This window comes from Panthera tigris, chromosome E2 (assembly GCF_018350195.1).
Source record: "Panthera tigris isolate Pti1 chromosome E2, P.tigris_Pti1_mat1.1, whole genome shotgun sequence".
NCBI classification, from domain to species: Eukaryota; Metazoa; Chordata; class Mammalia; order Carnivora; family Felidae; genus Panthera; species Panthera tigris.
Window position 1 is genome coordinate 1,362,938 of NC_056674.1, and position 20,848 is coordinate 1,383,785.

Below are 20,848 nucleotides of genomic sequence, written 5' to 3' on the forward strand. Positions count from 1 at the left end.
TTTTTTTTTTTTTTTTTTACAAAATAATTAGAGTTCTATGTTGGAATGTCCACAGTCTGCCTCACTTGGAGGTTTAATAGATTCTAATAAAACAAAATACGTTCAAAAGTGAGATCCTCATGTTTCCAAGCTCTTTCATCTGCCTACCACCACCCCTTCCCATCTTAGTTAGTGACAAATCCATCCTTCCAGCTGGGACACAACCCCTGAGTCATCCTTTTTTTTTTTTTTTTTTTAATTTTTTTTTCAACGTTTTTTATTTATTTTTGGGACAGAGAGAGACAGAGCATGAACGGGGGAGGGTCAGAGAGAGAGGGAGACACAGAATCGGAAACAGGCTCCAGGCTCCGAGCCATCAGCCCAGAGCCTGACGCGGGGCTCGAACTCACGGACCGCGAGATCGTGACCTGGCTGAAGTCGGACGCTTAACCGACTGTGCCACCCAGGCGCCCCGTGTCATCCTTGATTAAGCATGACACATATAAGCTGACTGGTGGAGGAGAAGCCACATCCTGATCTGAGGACATTAACCACAATCATGTGCAGCTCCTCAGTAATATAGATGCCATATAATGAAACCACAAAGCGCCTTCTCAAAGTGAGTTTTTATTGAACAAGTGTTAATGCATAGCATGAGGTAATTAGTAACATAGTGCATAATCTTGCTAGTAGATGAAAACTGACAGGGAGGAATTTACTTTTCACAAATGGTTTTCAGAAGTAATGTCAATCTCCCTGGCAGATACTATCACTGCAATTACAGCAAACAGACTGAGATCAAACATTTATCTTGGGGTTCAGAAGGCTGCTGCTTCTTCTTCTTCTTCTTCTTCTTCTTCTTCTTCTTTTTTTTTTTTTTTTTTTTTTTGAGAGAGAGCGCGCGCGCGCGAGCTCAAAGGCATGTGCAGAAGAGTGGCCGGGTGGGGGCAGAGGAGAGGGAGAGAAAGAATCCCAAACTGGCTCCAGCTCAGCAAGGAGTCCAATGTGGGGCTCGATCGGATGACGGTGAGATCATGATCTGAGCCCAAATCAGGAGTCGGAAGCTCAACTGACTGAGCCACCCAGGTGTCCCCAGATGGCCACTCTCTACACACTCTCTGGCCATGACCACTATAGTTACCGTCCCAGCAGAAAATGAAATTTGGCAAATATCTCTTCATTTCACATAGATCTCAGGTTTCACAGTAGGAAAGAAATGGGATATGTCTTGGAATGTGGATTAAGAAACACCCCAGTGATGAGACAGTGCTGTGGCTGGATCGGATATGGATACAATCCGCGAGTTTACCGGCAGGGAAAACACTGTTTTCCGAGAGAAAAGGAGACAGTGCCCTGGTCACGTGACTTAAGGCTAATTGAGCGGCAGACTCCCTTGCTGAGTAATACCACGGTCTGGTGTGTCCCTTCAGGAGCCCAGCCTTTGGGCACAGATGAAACCACGGGCGCGAGCATTTCTCCTGATCGCAGAAGCCACGTTGCAGAAACCGCGCGGAAGCGGGTTCAGAAGGGAAGAAACCGCGCCCCTCCCCCAGCGTCTGGTGACATCATTTCCCAGAGGCCTTCACGCAGGCTCCGCTGGTCCTTTGAGATTTCCAGAAGGGCGCCCCTTGAGGCAGCAGGCGGAGCTGCGGGAACCATATTGCCCGGCAGGCTCAGCGCCAAGAGGCGGTAGCGCTGGGCCAATGGCAGCGCGGGGCGGGGATTCCACGTCACGCGAGACCCAAGGCGCCGTCCTCGTGGGCGTCGTCCTGGGTGCTTCTGCGTCTGTGCACCGGGTCGCAGCTCCGGGAGTCTCGGCGGGCTTGAGACCGCGGGACCTGGGAGGCGTGAGGAGAGGCGTCATGTCCCCTTTGCACCGAGGCAGGGCTGAGGGTGCGTGGGATGGGTCACAGGAGCCCTTGGGACCCCCCGCGGCCTCCCCACCACTGCGGCCCACTATCCACGAACAGGGTCCCGCGGCGGCTGCACAGGCGCAGATGGGCCTGGCACAGGTGAGTGGGTGACCCCCCCCCCCCCCCAGGCCCTGTGGACTCCCAACCACGCAGTTGTGGCACCTCCACATCCAGGGTGGTGGTGTCCTGGGTCTCGTCGCTTCCCCTAACTACGCCATTGTGTTTGGGGGCCACCCTGGTGTCCCGAAGCCAGGCCAGGTTCCTGTGGAAGGGTCCCCCACTCCGTCAGCTAATCAGTGAGGTGTGGAAGGGTGTCCCGGGCACACGCACCATGAGGTGCAGATGCGGGGAGGTGAGGCCGAGCAGGGCGCAATCTGTCCGGTGGGAACAGACAGCACTAGGTTGGGAATCGGGTCTGGAGTAACAGGCTGAGGAGTCGGCCTCTTTTGAGGCCATGGTGGGGACCACGGAGGATTTGGAGTCCAGTTTTAATAGGCTTCTTCTAGCTCTGGAGGGGAGAGTAGGCTCGGGGTGAGTGGAGGCTCCCTGCAGCCCCCCACATAGTACCCGGAACTGCCTTCCCCCGTCACCCTCAGCCATCCTCCCAGCCAGAGCGTGTGTCGTGGTGTGCAGAACAAGCTCCAAAGCCTACCGCCTGGGTTCATCTCCAGGTTCTGCCCCTGCCCCGCCGTGGGATAGTCTGCTTCCCTGGCCATGAAATGGGGTTCATTGCAGGTCTTCCCTCTGGGGTCCTGGAGGCAGATGTGGGAGGCACTGAATGTGGCACAGCCCGCCTAGGGAATGCCCAGGAAGTGCCGGTTGTGGCCATTCATTTCTGTGATCTCTGGGATCCAAGGAGGCCTTTGCCCTGACCTTGTCCTCATGGCAGGGCAAGTGAGAGAGAAATGATGCTTCTCAGAATTCCCCCATCCCTGCACCGTCTGAGTGAACTGTGCTTCAGGAAAGAGCTCATGCAGCAGTGTAGAGACTTCAGGGGCCATATGGCCATGCCTTTCCCAGGGCCATGACCTCGAGGAGTATGGTCAGTGCTCTTGGCTTCCATCTCTGGGGATCCATGGGAATATCAACATTGCCTCCTCATGGCTTGAGGGGATCAGAGGGCATGTGTGTGATGTGTGTACCCCAGTCCAACACTGCCCAGGTAGCATCACCGTGGACACTGTTTTCAGGGAGCAGAGTCCCTTGTTCTCTGATGGTCTTCAGGGCTCACCCCAGCGGAATCCTGCCCCAGGGTTTCCCCTATCTCAGCTGAGAACTGGGGAAGAGAGAACCTAGGGGAAGACTCACAGTGGGAGCAGTATTTTTGGAATTTTGCTTCCCTGCTGGCATGAAAAGGGCCTTTGGGCAGGCTGGGCACCCAAGAAGGTCACTGGGTTCATCTTTATAGTTGCTGTCTGTTTATTACAAGCAATGCTGGCTTGCCACTTACAGTGGTAAGTTTATTTTTCTGTTGAAGATACTTTATTTAAAAAAAAATTTTTTTTGAGAGAAAGAGAGTACACAGGGGAGGGGGGGAGAGAGAGAAAGAGAGAGAGAATCTTAAGCAGACTCCACCCCCAGGCCAGAGCCAACACTCCCATTTCACAACTGTGAGATCATGACCTGAGCCGAAATCAAGAGTCAGATGCTTAACCGACTGAACCACCCAGGCATCCCTAAAGACATTTACTCTTATGTGAAAAGTATGTGTGTTAAAGATTCAGTGTTGGCAGTGTGCGGGAGCATGATGTGCATTTATTTATTTATCTTTAAAATTTTTAATGCTTATTTATCCTTGAGAGGGACAGAGTGCGAGCAGGGGAGGGACAGAGAGCAAGGGAGACACAGAATCCAAAGCAGGCTCCAGGCTCTAGGCTCTGAGCTGTCAGCACAGAGCCCGATGCGGGGCTCAAACTCACAAACTGTGAGATTGTGATCTAAGCCGAAGTCAGACACTCAACTGACTGAGCCGCCCAGGCACCCTGTGTGATGTGCGTTTAGATGTAAACACACGACAGACTCCAGGTTTCTCTCGGGCACATGACTCTATTCACTCCGATCATAGTCCCAGTCACCATTAGGAGTTGTCATATTCATTTGTGGTTCGCATGGCCTCCTCCCTTCATTCCAGCCATTCCAGTGGCCTGTCTTCAGAGAGGCCATCCCTAGCTTTCCTTCTGACACTCTAGCCTTTTCACCTGTTTCTTGGCCTCAGAACCTGTAGGGCCATTTGCATCGTCTCGCTCAGTTATTTAGTTTCTAGTTTGGGATCTTTCTCCAGTGGGAACTGGGATTCCTGTTTGCTGCTGTGGCGCCAGGCCTCTGACGGGGCCATAGCTGGAACAGGGCCTCAGTAGCTGGTTGGAAAATGAGTGAGACTCCCGGATGGGCTTTCATCCCACTTAGAATCTGTGTTTGAACGCCCGCCGTGGCCTGGTGCAGTGCGACTGCTCTGTGTGCACACACGTGTCTTCCCTTCCCTTCTTCTGCATCCCACTGCCCTGCAGCCATGCCACCCTCCACTTGCCCAGCTCTTCCTCACTTTCCAGCCTTGCCCTGCCAGTGCCATCTGCCCTGGATCCTGTCTCCAGAGCTCTGCGGGGCAGCCCTGTGCATTCCTCAGGCCTCTGCTCAAATGCCACCTCTTTGTCTTTCAGGTTCTCGCTAAAGTACCCCCTGGTCAACGTGCTCGGGCGCTAGCATTTTTGTGCAGAGTAGAGTGTTGGATTGAGATTCTCCAGGGTGCTTGAGGTGCAAAGAGGAAAAATAATCATAAGAAGCAGTGATAATAGCGGACTTTCACTGGGCCCTCGATTTGGTTTGAGGGACAGTTATGTTTCAGCTCATTCAGTTCCTACCTCCTCAGAGTTAGGTTCTGTTATCATCCCTGCTTTACAGAAGAGGAACCTGAGGCTCACAGACATTAAGTTACCTACCCAAGGTCACACAGCTTTTAAGTAGTTGAAACTCACACATTGTGCATTGGCTGCCAGAGCCAGTTCCCAACCACAGTGGGCTGGGGAGGCCTGAGGATGACACCTAAATTAATCTTTGTGAGGGGGGTAGAGATTTCTCCTGCAGGTGAGCTTGGGAACAAGGAAGGCAAGAGGGGCCATCCCAGACAGAGGGAACGTTGTGGACAGAGGCTGCGAAGACAGAGTTGTTCAAGGAGGCCCGAGATTGTGATTGCCATGTGCCCCCCACCTGCTAAGATGGGTCTCGAGGAGGGAGCACGCGTGGTCATTGACCCTTGCCCAGGACAGACATCACAGCCAGTCAGACACTGCTGCCTGTGTTCTTATGGCCACAAGGGCATTATTCTCACCCGCTTGGGTTCCCTGGTTCTCACGGTATTCGTGCCTCAGGGACATATCCCGTCAGGACTCTGGAAGGGAAAACTGACTGATACCTCACTGTGGAATCTTGTGGGGGTCTGAACGGCTGGGGGGCCCGAGCCGGTGTGGGGAGCTGGTCCAGGCCCTGCCGCTCCCAGGATGGTGCCTCCCGTGAGGTGGAAGAGGACGGCTCCATTCTTCTGCCCATGTCCACGGATGTATGGTCAGGGATGGCGGAGGCAGATAAACAGCAACAGTTCCTGGCAGTGCCTCACCTGTAGTGATGGAGGGCCGTAAGGGTTGCCACGGACCCTCGCCAGAGGGTCCTAGGTTCAGATCTCACCTCTGCTATGTAAACTGGGGACTCTCAGGGTGACTCACTAACAAAATGTACAGAGCGCTCTCATGAGCCAGAGACTCTAGTGTTGGCTTTATGAATGTTTTCTCTCGAGTTCTCAATCTGATAAAGTGGGAGAGTTGTTCTTGTACTGGTGGAAGAAACGGAGGCTCGGAGGAATGAAGTGGCTTCCGCGAGGTAGACAGCAGGCAAGTGGTGATTCAAGGTTGAATTCAAGCTTGGGAGTGTGCTCCAGACCTGGGGACATTTAATCCCTTTGCCGTAGCACGTGAAGCCCTCGGCTAGGGACGGGCATGCGGGGAGGACCGGGGAGGACCAGCTGCTGCTACCTCTGTTCTCAGGGTTGGAATTGTCTTCATGAGTATTTCCCCGGTCCTCTGGCGTCCCAGACCACTTACCTTCTGCCCCCAAGGTCCTCACGGGAACGCCGTTGTCTGTGTCATTCTCCATGGCATCTGCCATTGAAGATTTCTCTGTCAGCCGTGTCTGCCCCCCACTTACACCCAGCTCAGAGCTCAGCCCTCCAGAGGCCTCAGTTCGGGGCTGGGTCTCCGTGCACCTTCACCGGTAACTAAGCTACAGGCTTTGATTCCTCCCAACGGCCCCGGTGCACTTAACGCTACTGTGTGTGACTTTCCAGGCACCAGTGACTTTCAAGGACGTGGTTGTGACCTTCACCCAGGAGGAGTGGGAGTTACTGGACCTGCCACAGAGGACACTGTACTGGAGGGTGATGAGGGAGACCTGTGGGCTCCTGCTCTCGCTGGGTAAGGCTTCTCCTCACCTCCACGCGGGGGCCTGCAGGCTCCTGGGTTCCTTCCTCTCTCCTGAGTTCCGGCTGGTGGAGAAGGGCTCCGAGTGGCTCGCCGTCCTCCCCACAGGCCCCGCCGTGTGCTGGGCCCACCTCCTCCTGCCCACTCTCCTTTTGTCTCCACCAGGAATCACTAGGCAGGAAACCTAGTTCCCCTGGCAGATGGAAGTGAGGTGCCTGTCAGAACCTGGGATTGGGGTGCCCCAAGAATTGGTTCAGGACGTGGGAGGAAGCACAGTTGTTCCACGGCCCCGGGGCTCTCGTCCTGGCTTCTCTCTGTGGGTCTGCACACACCACTGTCTTTTCACAGCAGCTTTTGGTGGGAATGGGCACCTCATTCTTCTTCTGTGAGCCCCTTGGATTTCTCATCTCCATTCTTGTCTGTGTGTTCGTGTCCTGCCTTCTCTGCATAGGTGTTTGTGTTTGTGTAGCGGGAAGCAACCCCTGGAGCCCACGCTCCCCTCACCCTCTCAGCCCAGTGCCCCCCCGCACAGGCTCCACCTGGGGCACCTGTTAGAGATTCCCGCCAGAGGTTGCTGACTGGCCCGGCTGTCTGAGTCAGGTGACCCCACAGCATGTTAGCATGGTCGTGGGCTGATTCTCCAAGAAGCGGGGAGAGTGAGGCAGGGCCCCAGTGGATGTTTGCCCTCAGTGTCGCCTGCCCGTTTATAAACAACACAAACTCAGTGAAAAAGCTGCTTCGGCCTAGGCCATCCTTTGCTGGTGTGGGCCATACTGTGCTGGGGTGGCAGATAGTTTTAGACGACACAGATGCACACCCTGAGAAAGCCATTTCCCTCTTGATTCTCATCAGGAAGATGTCTCAGTTCATGCTGAGTTATTAATGCTGACTCGTTCATGCCTGTCACGACTGTTGCCAGTGTCCATTTTCAGCAGAGGCAATAGTCTCCAGCTCGTAGCCCCGAGCAGGCTGCTGAGCTCGCTGGGACCTGTTATCGTTATTTTGATTTCTTTATTGTGTTTTGATTGTAACCTTTCATTCATGGCAAGGAAGGTTTTCCATTTTCTGGAGTAATGTGAGATCCCCTTTGAAGACATTGATTTACAAGAAATGAAAAGTGGTTTGCTTTCGAGAGAAGCCATTAGTAATGAGTTGTCATGGCCAATGTCCCCTGAGCACTGACACGTGTCTGGCTTTTTCTGGGCACTTGCCCTGCTTCATTCATTGAATTCTCACAACATCCCTGGGAGGTGAGATGTTTCCCCAGAGCTGCCTGACTTTGAACCCAGTTTTCTCCCCGCTGGGGACCTCTTGCCCAAAGGCAATCATCAGATTTTGGAGCCAACAATTTATTGTGATTAGTTTAATACACTTACGTGTTATTCAGTGATCTCATCATATTCCTAATGTTATTTTAGTGCACAGGCATGGGTGTGCAACATGTGTGAAGTACACAGTATGAAGTATCCAGCCCAGTGCATGTTTTACTCATTTACCTACTGGTGTGACTTCCACTGGGTCAACCTTTGCAGTGTTCCCAGTCCCCAGCAGGCTCCCCTGCCCCACCGTGTAAGGAAAAGACCACCATTGCAGGGAGCTTGTCAGGAAGCCAAAATGTTAAAACTTAAGCTTAATGTAAAAGATGGCCCTTAATGGTCAAATGCCATCCTGTTCCCCCTGTGGTAAAGGCCCTTTCCTTTGTGAAATGACACCGAGAGGAGACGCTGGTTGATGTCGGTGTAAATGTCCTCATTCACCCAGGTCACTGTGTGAGTTTCCTTACATTCCTGCAACGTGCCAGTCTGGGAATCACCGGGTCAGCACCTCCCACCATCCCTGGCTCCCAACAGTTAAAACCTCCCACTCACATCCCCCCTCCCATTTGAACAGCCCACTTTCTCCCAGCTGCTGGCCCCATGTAAGGCCCAGGAGCCATTTTGTCCCCAGTGCAGTGCTCAGCAGGCTGGGCTTTGGACCTAGGTGGCCTGGGGTCAAATCCCAGGTTGGCTTCCTGTGGACTGTGGCAAGTTACTGAGGCTGACCCCCTGTTCTCCCTTTTCCTCCCCTGCAGTCATCTCTCCTGACTAAGCGACCGGCTTAAGTCACCTGTCTTTCTCAGATGGCCAATGATGGGGGTACCATTTGCAGGTTGACGGAGACTAGGACTTTCGTCACTCCCTGGACACCAGAATCACCCAGGGAGCTTGGAAAACTCCTGACGCCCAGGCCTCACCCCAGAGTTCTGGTTTGAACTGACCTGTGGTGAGAACCAGGCCTCCCCTGTAGAGATACAGGTAGGGTGAGACCCACAGACTCAGAGCCATTAGAACACAGCTGCTCAGAAATTCCATGGAAGCTTCTTGTTGGGCCCTCCCTGGGGGCATCAGTTTTAGTGAACAGCCCTGCCATTTGAGTTGAAAAGGCCAGAAAACAACTCCTCAGCACCTGTTTCCATCAGACCCCTCATGCAGCCATCCTCAGGTCCTGCCCCTTTTACACTGCCCTTATCTCCTGAGTCTGTCCCCACCACCCCCTCCCTGAGCTCCAGCCTTGGCACCCTGGTCCGCCTGTCTTGTCCTCTCTCATCTGCATGCTGCTAACGCACCTGTGGTCTCCCCCGTCTGCTTGTGCCTCTGCCCAGCTGTCCTCTGCACCAGCTCTCCCAGCCGCCCACCCGATTCTAAGCCTTCACCACGCCCTCAGCCACTGAGGCTCAGCCCACGGCCAGACTCATGTCAGAAATAAAGACTTTACTTCTTCTTGCTTCTCGACCCTTTCAGACTCATCTGCATCTGATTGCTGCCTCAAGCCTCTGTTCTCACCGCCCCCCACCAGGAAGAGGTCTCACCCCCAGCTATGACCAGCTCCTGCGCCAGGGACTGGGTCACACCCTCTCCTGCCTTCTTGGGAGCTCCTTCTTTAGCTCTAGAATTGACTGATTGGTGTGACTATGTGTACAACCAACTTTTTAGAGGAGATGTTGCATTCTAGGGAGAAATATCTACACTGAACTTCCATATATCCCACTCTCCCTCCCTCCCTCCCTCCCTCCCTCCATCCTTCCTCCCTCCCTCCCTCCCTTCCCCCCTTCCTTTCTTTCTCTGAAGTATAATTTATACATATTGATGTGCATGAATCTTAAGGATTTAACTTGATGAGTTTTTGCACATGAATAAATCCAAGTAACCATTCAGGTGAAGATACAGACCTTAGGAGGTGCCTTGTAAGCCCTACTAGTCCTACTAGTCTATGTCACCTCCTACAAAGGTAACCGCCGATACCTGAACACCATCAGTGAGTTTCACTTCTTGAATGGATATAAATGGAGCCTCACAGTATGTTTTCTGCCTCTCTTGTGTTTATCATCAGTATGTCTGTGAGATTCATTCGTATGGATGCAAATGTTTGGAGATTGACATTTTCATACTATGTAATATCCCATTGTAGTTATATAGTGCAGTCTATCCATTCTCCTGTTGATGGACACCTGGGGTGTTTCTTTTGGGGTGGGGATGTTATGAACATCACTGCTGTGAGAGGTTCTGTTAGGCATATACCCAGGACTGGACTGGATTGGACATGGGATAGGTGTATATTCAGCTCTAAGAGAAATTATGAAACAATTTTCAGCATGATTGATCATCCCACACACCACCAGCCCCGTTTGTGCGTTCCTGTTGCCCCACATTCTCGTCAGTGCTTGGTGTCCTCTCATTACTCTTTGTAATGGGATGCACTTTAGAGGGGACTCCCAGGACCATAGCACTGAAATCGATGTGCTTCTCTCTGATCCCCATTCCTCCAGCACAGAGATCACCATTTTCCGGAATTCACACTTACTATTCATTACTTGTTCTGTGGGAAGTTATGTCATTACAAGATCCGTTTCCTTGTGGATGTAGGGGATTCAGATTTTCTCTTTACTCTTATCTCAGTTTTGGTATGTTGTGTCTTTCAGTAATTCTGTGTCATCTGAATGTTTGAGCCAGTACTTTTAAAATCATTTTATCATACCTGTGTGTGTGTATGTGTGTATACATACCTGGACAATATATTGTGTAGGCCTTTTGTTAAACTTTATCAGAAGGGTATTCTAGGGCACCTGGATGGTTCAGTCGGTTAAGTATCCAACCCTTGATTTTGTGATCAGGTTATGATCTCACAGTTCTGAGATTGAGCCTGACTTGAACTGGGCATTCAGCCTAAGACTCTCTCCCCCTCTCTCTGCCCCTCCCTTGCTTGTGTGCTTGTGTGCTCTCTCTCTCTCTCTCAAAAGAAAATGAAAGGGTACTCTGTAGTCATCTGGGACTGGCTTTTTTATTCAGTATTATGTTATTGTCTACAATATATATTTATATATTATATGTTACATATATATTTATATGTTATATATTACATGTCATATATAGCTGTAGTTCACTCATGTTGTTTGCCTGGGAAATAACCTCTTGCATGAATATTCCACAAAGTATTTGTTCTTTTAGACATTTACTTTTTCCCAGCTCTTCCCTCTTGCACACGATGCTGCCATGAAAATGTTTATGCATGTGTCCTTGTGCAGATGTGTGTGAGTTTCTCATGATAACGTTCCTGGGAGTGGAATTTTGGGTGACTAGGGATTTGGCACGTTAAGGTGGCACCCAGTTGTTTCCTGAAGTGGTTATAGTAATTTTGACTTTCGCCAGCAATATCTGAGAGATTCCATGGATCTACATCCTCTCCAGTATTTGCTATTACCAGCGTCCTTAGTTTTTGTCAGTCAAATGAGTACAAAAAATATCTCAGTGTAGTTTTGTTTTGCAGCCCTTCATTACTAAGAAAGTGGAGTGACACTCCCCATTTGTTTAGTGGCCATGTGTATCTTTTATTAATGTCAGTTCATGATTTTTTTTTCTGATTTTTCTGTGAAGATGGTTGCTCTTCCCTTTTTGATTTGTCAGATTTTTTTTTGTATATTCCTGATACTAATCTTTGACCCATACTGTGGGCTGCAGTTGTATTCTGTTAGAGTTTAGCTTTTAAAAAATATTCTTTAAAGTATCTTTTGATTAAAATAAATTCATATTTTGTTTACTCTGGTCAATTTCTTTCTTTTTTTTTTTTTTTTGTGATTACTGCTTTTCATGTCTCGCTAGGAAATATCCCTACACCAAGGTCAAAAACATACTCGTTTTCTTTTGCTTGCTAATCTGGAACTAATGATGTGTGTGATATGCGGTAGAAATGGAATAACTTTTTTCTGCATGTGGGAAACCAGTTTTCTAGCCCCACTTGTTGTCTGTCACTGTTACCAGTGACCTGCTGTGTCATCTCTGCGGAGTGTGAAAGCTGTGTCTGTTCATGAGGCTATTACTTCCTGTTGCCAGTTTTTCTTAGGCCTGTAATTTCATCATAACCCCAGGACTGGGAGGGCAAGCCCCATCGCCTTATTTTTGTTTCAGTGATATTCTCGGCCCTTAACTCTTCCATGGAAATTCTAGAATCACCTTGTTGAGTTTCATGGCAAATCATGTTATCTGGAATTGTAATGAACTTAAAGATAGATTTGAGGAGAATTTACAACTTTGTTATTAATTTCTCCATTTGTATAGATCTCTTTAATATCTTGAAATGTTTCAGATTTCTCTACTAGCTTTCTTCCATTGTTTAGTCCCTGCACTGTTCCTCACACACAGAAGATTTAATGTGTTCCTCACCTTGAACCCTGTGGGCACTGTCCTGGCAGTGGCGATGGCTGCCCTTACTCTCAGCCCTCCAGACTCTGGAATCGGCACCCTGTTTGTGGCACCGTCCGCATCTCTGCCATCCTCGTGCCCTGCAGCTCCCTAGGCATCAGGACTCTCTCTCGACTTGGCACCTTGTGCACTCTGCCTCCTTTTGGGCACAGTGCCCTCTTACTTTCTATATGTGCTGGCTCCTGCTTCTTCATGACTCAGATCTCAAGACACCTCCCAAATTCTCTCTCTCTCATTTGGACTGTGTTAGATGTCCCCTTCCTTCCCTGCATTCCTGGTAACAACACGTGACATCCTTTCTTAGAACAAACACAGCCTGTGGTGTCTTCGTTTCTCTCCCCTCTGGACAGAGAGAAAGGGATTCCACTCTGGACCCTGCCCCAAATTCTCCTCAAGGTTGTCCCTCTAAGGGTGTCAAGAATCCAGGGACCAGCAAAAAACAAAAACAAACCACACAACAACAACAACAAACCTGAGCTTCAGAGATGCGAACAGTTATCAGTGGCACTGTTTTCCCGCTGGCTTGGTGATCGTGTTTCTTTATATTGGCATTGCTAACGGGCCTCTTTTGTGTATTGGATTCTCTTCAGGTGATGAAGCAAAAACCAGGACCACGGAGCCTTCTGCTTCTCAGTCAGCCGTGTTTGAGGGATGCTTATCCCACAGGTTACCGACTCAGGAAGACTCCGGTGTTTCCATGCTGGGAGAGGCCAGGGAACAAGAAGAACCATCCAAAAAACAGGGAGGGCCCGTGAAGACAGGGATAGTCCCGTTCAAGGAGACTGTCCCTGGAGAGATGAACCCCGAGTGCGGTCATTGGGGAACAGGTGAAAATCTGTGTACAAAGGACTTACAGGAGCAAGTCTCTGCAGGAGATGCTCTCCATGAGTACGAATCACGTGGATCAAGGAAAGACCCCTCGATTCATGGAGGGAAGAACTCGTACAAGTGCAAGGAATGCGGAAAAGGGTTTAAGAAGAATCGCTTCCTTCTCCAGCATCAGCAGATTCACACTAAAGTAAAACACTATACATGCAAAAAGTGCGGGAAGGCCTTTCTCAGGAAGGCAGAGCTCACTGGACACTACGGCGTTCACACAGAGAAGAAGCTCTATGAGTGCATCAGGTGTGAGAAGGCCTTCAGCCGCAGGTCACACCTCACAGAGCACCAGCGGGTTCACACTGGGGAGAAGCCCTTTGTGTGCATCGAGTGCAGGAGGACCTTCAGCCGCAGGTCACACCTCACAGAGCACCGGCGGATTCACAGCGGAGAGAAGCCGTATATGTGCAGCGAATGCGGAAAGGCCTTTGCCCGCCACTCTGATTTTATTCGGCATAACAGAACCCACACTGGAGAAAAGCCCTTTGAGTGCAAAGAGTGTGGGAAGGCCTTTTGTAACAGCTTTTCTGTAACTCGACACATGAGGTGTCATTCTCAGGAGAAGCTCTATGAGTGCGGCGAGTGCGGAAAGACCTACGGCTACCGCTCGACCCTCGCTACTCATCAAAAGATCCACAGTGGAGTAAAATCCTATAAGTGTAAGAGATGTGGGAAGGCCTTTTACCGGAAGACGGGCCTCAGTCAACATCAGAGAACTCACACTGAGTTCCGAAAGAGACCTTTTTAAAGTGATGACTGTGGCGGATCGTTTGACCGGGAGAGCGTTACTTGGCATCTGAGAGTTTGTACCCGAGGCTTCCCTGCGTACGTGTCCTCCTTCGTGTGCACGGCTCCTGCTGGGGCTACGACATTACCTTTACCTGTGGCTGAGCCCTGGCACTTCAGAGACTGGAGGCCAGGCTCCCAAACACGACTTAGTTCTTAGGAGAGGGACCTTCTTCCCACACCTGAGAGTGCTTTGCTGTCACGTGGCCTGCAAAGAGGCCTGGGCCTGTCTGTCCCAAAGCACAAGTGATGTGCTTTGCAGTGGACAGAGGGCCCTCTCCCCTCATTGTCCACATCTCCCCCTGGAACTTTATGTGTTCACAGGGGCCTGCTGTGCAATGGGCAGGAGTCACGAGAACCCTATCCTTCACGCCCATTACCCTGCACGGTGCCTGGTGTCGTGGAGATACATGGGTGACTGAGACGTGGGCCTTGCTGTCTAGAAGGGAGACACGCGTGATAACACAGAGGTGTAGAGGTGTAGTTTGGCCACTCTGATGCTGTGGCAGCAATGTGCCTGTGGTCCCCATGTGGCAATGAAGATCAAGGTCAAAACTTCGGCAAGGAGGGCAGATGTCCTTTGGGAAGAGTGGTGCAAGTGGTGAAGGTTTTGGACCCTCGGGATACTGGAATTTGAGCACTTCCGAGCTGTGCCCATCGCCATCTGGGTGACCTTGGTTATGTCATCTCCCCACACGCCTCTTGTTACAAAAGTGGGGAGATCCATGTTAAACTGTGAAGCATGGGCAGAGGAGCAGACGGTATACAAAGGTGAGATCACGCATACCCATGAGGAATGGAGGAGCCCCAGCCATGTTCGAAGATGAGGAAGAACGTTCTGGTAAAGGGAACAGCATGTGCCAAGACCCTGAGGCAGGGGAGAGCTGGCCTTGTTAGTGGAAGCAGCTGAAGGCCAGTGTGTCCGGAGGAAATGAGTGGTGGACGGTGAGATGGAAGAACAGGGGCGGATGCGGTGTTGGCAGGCTGAGGAAGGGATTCACCACAGCAGTGGCATGTTCTTGCTTCTGAGTTCCCCCTTGGCTGCTGTGTAGAGAGCGAACTGAAGAAGGGAGAATTGATGTGGGAGAGAGACGAGGCCACCGTGTAACCCAGGAGTTCATTGGCATTGCCTGACCCAGGATGGTGGCATTGGAATTGGTGGGGAGAGGATGACTCAGGATGTGTTAGGAGGCAGAGTGCACAGGACATGTGCATAATTGGGATGATGAACGAGCCCCGAGGAATGACTTTCCCTCCTTGATCCTCAAGAGGAAGCCCTCTGCATCCATGGAATGTGACATGGGGCCTGTCCTCATGTTCTGGTCTTCAGTCAGCACCTAGTGTGTTGAGTGAGCAGGTGAAGCTGAAGACTCCCTTTCTCAGACAGAAAACTGGCAGGACTCCTTGTCCCCGTGATGGTCACATGAGCGGTGAATTTACCATGACCTTTTTTCTCTGATGGAGAGGGGCCCTAGGTACATAGATTTGCACAGGAAGCCGTGCAGGGCAGTGATGACGCCTGCCTCTCCATGGGCACCATTCTCAGCTGTGCTTCTTACCAGTGGCCAGGACTCAGGGCCATTCAGGAATTTGGGGGGTTCTCAGTTTCCTCCTCTGTAAATGGTGATCTAATAAGCCTCAGCCTCGGTATCTGTGAAACAAGAGTGTTGACTGATGCACTTCACCGGGTGGTTGTTCAGATTAAAGGATAGTGTTGTGAAGTACCTGGTGTCAGCTTTGCGGGTATTCTTAAATGTTCACGTTTGTTAAAATTGTTTTCACTAAAGTGTTACCCCTTTGTGCCACCCTATTCTTTTCTCATCGGGAGATGTGCTGACGGGATTTGCTGGTAAAAATATACTTCAGGTCCCGAGAACATCTCAGCTGATTTTAGGCCTTAAGAAACTTGTTCATAGATTCTGGTGAACCTCGGCATGAGGTCTTGGTTCCCCACCAACCAAATCCAGGACATTGTTCGCCCTCTGGTTTCTTTTCTTGGTGGAGATGGGGTGGCTGAGGATGCCACAGAATGCTAGTTTTGCTTTAGTGGATATTCAAAACTTGCACTTGAAATTTATGGGTGAAAATTAAGTACCTTGTGAAGGGAGGTTTGAACCATCTAAAAGTACTGACTAATGGGGCACCCGGCCGGCTCAGTTGGAAGAGCATGCAAATATTGATCCTGGGGTCCTGAGTTCAAGCCCCACATTGGGTGTAGAGATCACTTAAATAAATAAAGTTTTAAAAAAATTTTTAAAAAGACTACTAATTTAATTTATTTCATGATTCATGTAATATTTGATATATTTGGGATTAATATATCCTCTTATTTTATGGCTTTGTCTCCCTTGTTCTTTTTCTGATCCTTTAAAAAAACAACTATTACTCAGAATCCAGATTTTTTTAAAATTCTAGTTTAAAAAGCATATTGTTTGTTATTGTTTAAGCTAAAATTTACAAACACAACAGTAGATGACAGAATTATAAATACTTTTCTGTCTTCCCAGGCAATATAAGGGACTTAGAAGATGAGCTAGCATGTTCTGTCTCCGTATATGTGTTGAGATTATGCATGTTAACTCTATCAGTCTAACTCCACAAGGAAATGTTATTCTTGTTTAAGGCAAGTAACAAGCCAGATGCATATGCGTTCCCCTCTTGGGTCCTCATTCCTTCTGTAATTGCAAGTGTTTCATCTGAGATTACTTTCCAACGTTCTTAAACATAACCTTTAGAATTCCATTTTATGTGTGTTAATCTTCCATTAAATTCTTCATTTTTGGCTTGAAATACTATTATTTTGTATTCTTTAGTGACAGTTTTACCATATATAGAAATCTAGGTTGGCATGTGTTTTTTTTTTCTTCAGCACATCCTTGAAGAGGTCCTTCCACTTTGTTCTAGAATCATAATTATATTGGGAGTGATTGGCAACAAGTATACTTTGTGTATGGTCTTTTAAAAAAATGTTTGTTTTTGAGATGGAGAGAGAGAGGGAGACAGAGAACCCAAAGTAGGCTTAGCACTGTCAGCGTAGAGCCTGACCTGGGGCTCAAACTCATGAACCATGAGACCATGACCTGACCAGAAGTGGAACGCTTAACCGACTGAACCATCCCATCCAGGCACCCCTACTTTGTGTATGGTTTTAAGAATAGAACTATTAGGGGCCTTGGAATATAGGCAGAGATTATATCTTCGTTGTGTTTTCTCTTTTGTGCTCCTCCACAGGGATAGTTTCTCCAGCCTCAGTGATTTCAGTTTGCACACCGCTCCCCCCCTCCAGTATTTAGCGCTCTCTTGAGAGCTGAGGTTCAGGCATGGACTGAGGGTACAATGGGGCCCTGGCAGGTGCATTTTTAGTACAGGCCCGTGTGATACTAATGCTGCTGGTTTGGGAGCCACTGGATTAGAGCACCACTTAATGTTAGTACACAATGATGCTGCAAGTAAGTTATCTTTTTATCACCTAATTTAAAACTTGTTCATTATTTTTTATATAGTATTGTTAACCATAGTCACCGTGCTGCATATTTCATCCCCAGGACTTATTTTATTGTATGGTTTTTTAATTATATTTTTTCCTGGAAGGCGGCTGAGGAGGCTTGCCTAAGGCCACATAAGTAGAAGTCTCTTGTCACAGCTATCCCAGGATGGGGCTTCGCCCAAGGTGGCCACAGAAATCTGGGCCTGGTCCCTGTATTTGGAGCCATAGAGCATTATTTCCCAGCATCCCTTGTGGGGCTGTTTGCCAACTTCGTGGAGAATGGGAACCGCCCATCCTAAGCTGGCGATGTGCAGGACGGAAATTATTACCCAGTAGGCTGTGCCTTGTGTGTGGGCAGTAAGGACCCCTCCAATAACAACACAGGAGAATGGCATTTCCTGTGGAAGTGGGGGTGACACTTCTGATGATGTCGTAGAGGCTGTGGCCGGTCTTTCCACGAAGGCTGGCGGAGGGAGGAAGGAAGGGGAGGAGAATGGGACCCATCTCTGTGTCTTTGGGCGAGCCGTGACCCTCACCTGGCCGCGCCTCTCCTGGGCCTGCACCGGTCCTCCTTCCTCCAGGTGCCTGGAGGCGACACCCTGGGCCTCGTGTGTCCTCCCGTTTCTGGGGCCCAATAAGATGAAGTACGGTTTCCAGGAACAAGAACTGGCAAGAACAGAGGTTTGGATGTGGCACTAAACTAGGAATGTTTCGCGACATCAGATCCATGCTGTGCCTGCAGCAACAGGAGAGCAGACAGACGGGAATCAGCAGTGGAATGGCCCGTGAGGAGCTGGATCTCTATTCTGAGGGTGATGGGAGCCGCGGAAGGGTTTAGAGCCGTGGAAGGAGGTCCTCTGACTCAAGTCTTTACGGGCTCCTCACGTCTGCACACAGGAAAAGCAACTGTGCGGGTGCGGGTTGTTTCCCTAATGTTAATCCAGCCTAGTTTTCTTCTGACAAAACCCAGTGACTCATATATACCTTTTTTCGTCTTACTTTTTCCTGGATGGGATTTGCCGTATATTTTATTACTACTGATTTCATTCACCTGTGTTAATTAGGTCTCTACTTCTGTCATTGTTTTGTTTCTTGTCCTCATGAAGTTTTGATGTAAGTGGTGTGTTGGCTTTTTTTTTTTTTTTTTTTTGGTACCTTCTCAAAATCACTTCATTTTTTAAATATCTTAGTATTGCACACTAGTGAACAGGATAGTGTGACACATGGAAAGCACAGTTCCTGATGTGGAGAAAGTTTTATTTGGGTGACAGCCAACCTTAAGCAAAGCAAACAATTAGATAATTGCACAGATACAAATCATGTATTATAAACCTTAAGCAAGTACGCTATGACTTAGTGAGAATATTTGAAGGTCATAGTCATGTTTTTGTCTGATTACTCCTAATTCTTCATATTTTGCTATTTTAAATGGCATATTTTATTTTAAATACATTTTTAAAGTTTTTGTTTCTGTTATACAGAATTTTCTGTATCGAAATGAGTTAATATTATATATGTATAAGTAAGCTTGCTGATTTTGCTTAACTATAATTGCTTTTATTTTTTCTTTTTCAGAGTAGACAATCATTACCAATGAGTAATTACAACCTTATTCTTTATTGGGATATAATTGACACAAGTTAATTTCAGGTGTGCAACATAATGATTTTATATTTGTATATACTGAAAAATGTTCAACACAGGAAGTCTAATAAACATCCTTCACCATTCAGTTACAAAACATTTTTTTCTTGTGATGAAAACTTTTAAGATATACTCTTAGCACCTTTCAAATATGTAATACAGTGTTAACTGTGGTCACCATGCAGTACCTTACATCCTCATGATTTATTTTATAATTGGAGGATTGTACCTTTTGACTCTCTTTATCCATTTGCCTACCCTCTCAACCCCCACCTCTAGCAAGCACTAATTTATGTATTTATGAGTTCATTTTTTTTTAATTCCACATATAAGTGAGATCATACATACAGATTTGTCTTCATGATTTATTTCACTTAGCATTATACACTCAGGGTCTATCCATGTTGTTGCAAATGGCAAGCTTTCCTTCTTTTTTATAGCTGAATAGTATTCCATTGTGTATACACACCACATCTTTATCCGTTCATCCATCAATGGACACAGTTTGTTTCCACGTCTTCATTATTGTAAATGCTTCCATGAACATAGGGTTGCATGTATCTTTTCAAATTGGTGTTTTCATTTTCTTCAGATAAATAGAAGTGGAATTGCTGGATTATATGGTGAATCCATTTTTAATTTTTGAGGAACTTCTATACTGTTTTCCATAGTGGTTGTACCAATTTATATTCCTACCAGCAGTGCATAAGGATTTCCTTTTCTCCATATTCTCACCAACACTTGTTATTTCTTGTCTTTTTTATAACAGCCATTCTGTCAGGTGAGAAGGAATAGCTCATTGTGGTTTTAATTTGCGTTTCCTTGCCCCTGATGATGAGTGATGTTGAGCCTGTATGTCTTCTTTGGGAAAATGTCTATTCACATCTGCCCTTTTTTTAACTGGATTGTTTGGTTTCTTTTTCATTGTTGACTCATAGGGGTCCTTTATGTATTTTCCATACTAAAAAATATGATTTGCAAATATCTTCTCCCATTTAGTAGATGGCCTTTTCACTTGAGTCGATGCTTGCCTTTGCTGTGCAGAAGCGTTTTTGTTTTATGCAGTTGCACCTGTTTATTTTTGCCTTTGTTCTCTCGCTTTTGGAGTCTGGTCCAAATAATCATTATCAAGACTGATGTCAAGGAGCTTGCCACATATGTTTTCTTCTAGATTTATGGTTTCAGGTATTACGGCCAAGTCTTTAATCCATTTTGAGTTATTTTTTATGTATCATGTAAGGTAGTGATCCAGTTTTACTCTTTTGCATGTGGCTGTTCAGTTTTCCCAACACTATTGAAGATATTTTTTTCAATCTCTTTGGCTCCTTTGTTGTGAATTAATTCACCATATGTATGTGGGTTTATTTCTGGCCTCTGTTCTCTTCCATTGATCTATGTGTCTGTTTTTATGCCCCCTGATACTGTTTTGATTACTTATGGCTTTGTAATAGTCTGGTATCAGGGAGCATGATGCCTCCAGCTTTGTTCTTCTTTCTCAAGATTGCTTTGGCTATTTGGGATGTTTTGTGGCTCTGTACGCATTTTAGGATTGTTCTAATTCTGTGGAAAATGCCATTGAAATGTTGATAGGGATTGCATTGAATCTGTAGATTGCTTTGGGTAATATGAACAGTTTAACAGCATTATTTCTTCCAATCCATGAGCACAGAATATCTTTCCATTTACTTATGTCTTCTTTCATCTTTCATCAAAGTCCTATATAGTAATCAGTGTATATAGGTCTTTTACTGCCTTGGTTAAGTTTATTCCTAGGTATTTTATTATTTTTGATGCAATTATAAATGGAATTGCTTTTTAAATTTCCTTCTATTTTGTTATTAGTGTATAAAAACACGACTTTTTTGTATATTGATTTTGTACTTTGCTGAACTTTAACAAATTTGAATTTGTTTATTCTAACAGGTTTTTTTTTTTTTTTTTTGGATGGAGTTTTCAGGA

General features: G+C 47.6%; 1 protein-coding gene across 1 annotated transcript; it reads left to right on the top strand.

Annotated features, from left to right (window-relative positions):
* Positions 1–1,778: 1,778 nt before the first annotated feature.
* LOC102961610 (zinc finger protein 805-like) lies at positions 1,779–15,971 on the top strand. The gene is made up of 3 exons (XM_042970688.1): positions 1,779–1,991; positions 6,226–6,352; positions 12,684–15,971. Exons 1-3 carry the CDS (start codon positions 1,842–1,844, stop codon positions 13,718–13,720), a joined length of 1,314 nt encoding a protein of 437 aa, XP_042826622.1. The 5' UTR covers positions 1,779–1,841; the 3' UTR covers positions 13,721–15,971.
* Positions 15,972–20,848: the final 4,877 nt, after the last annotated feature.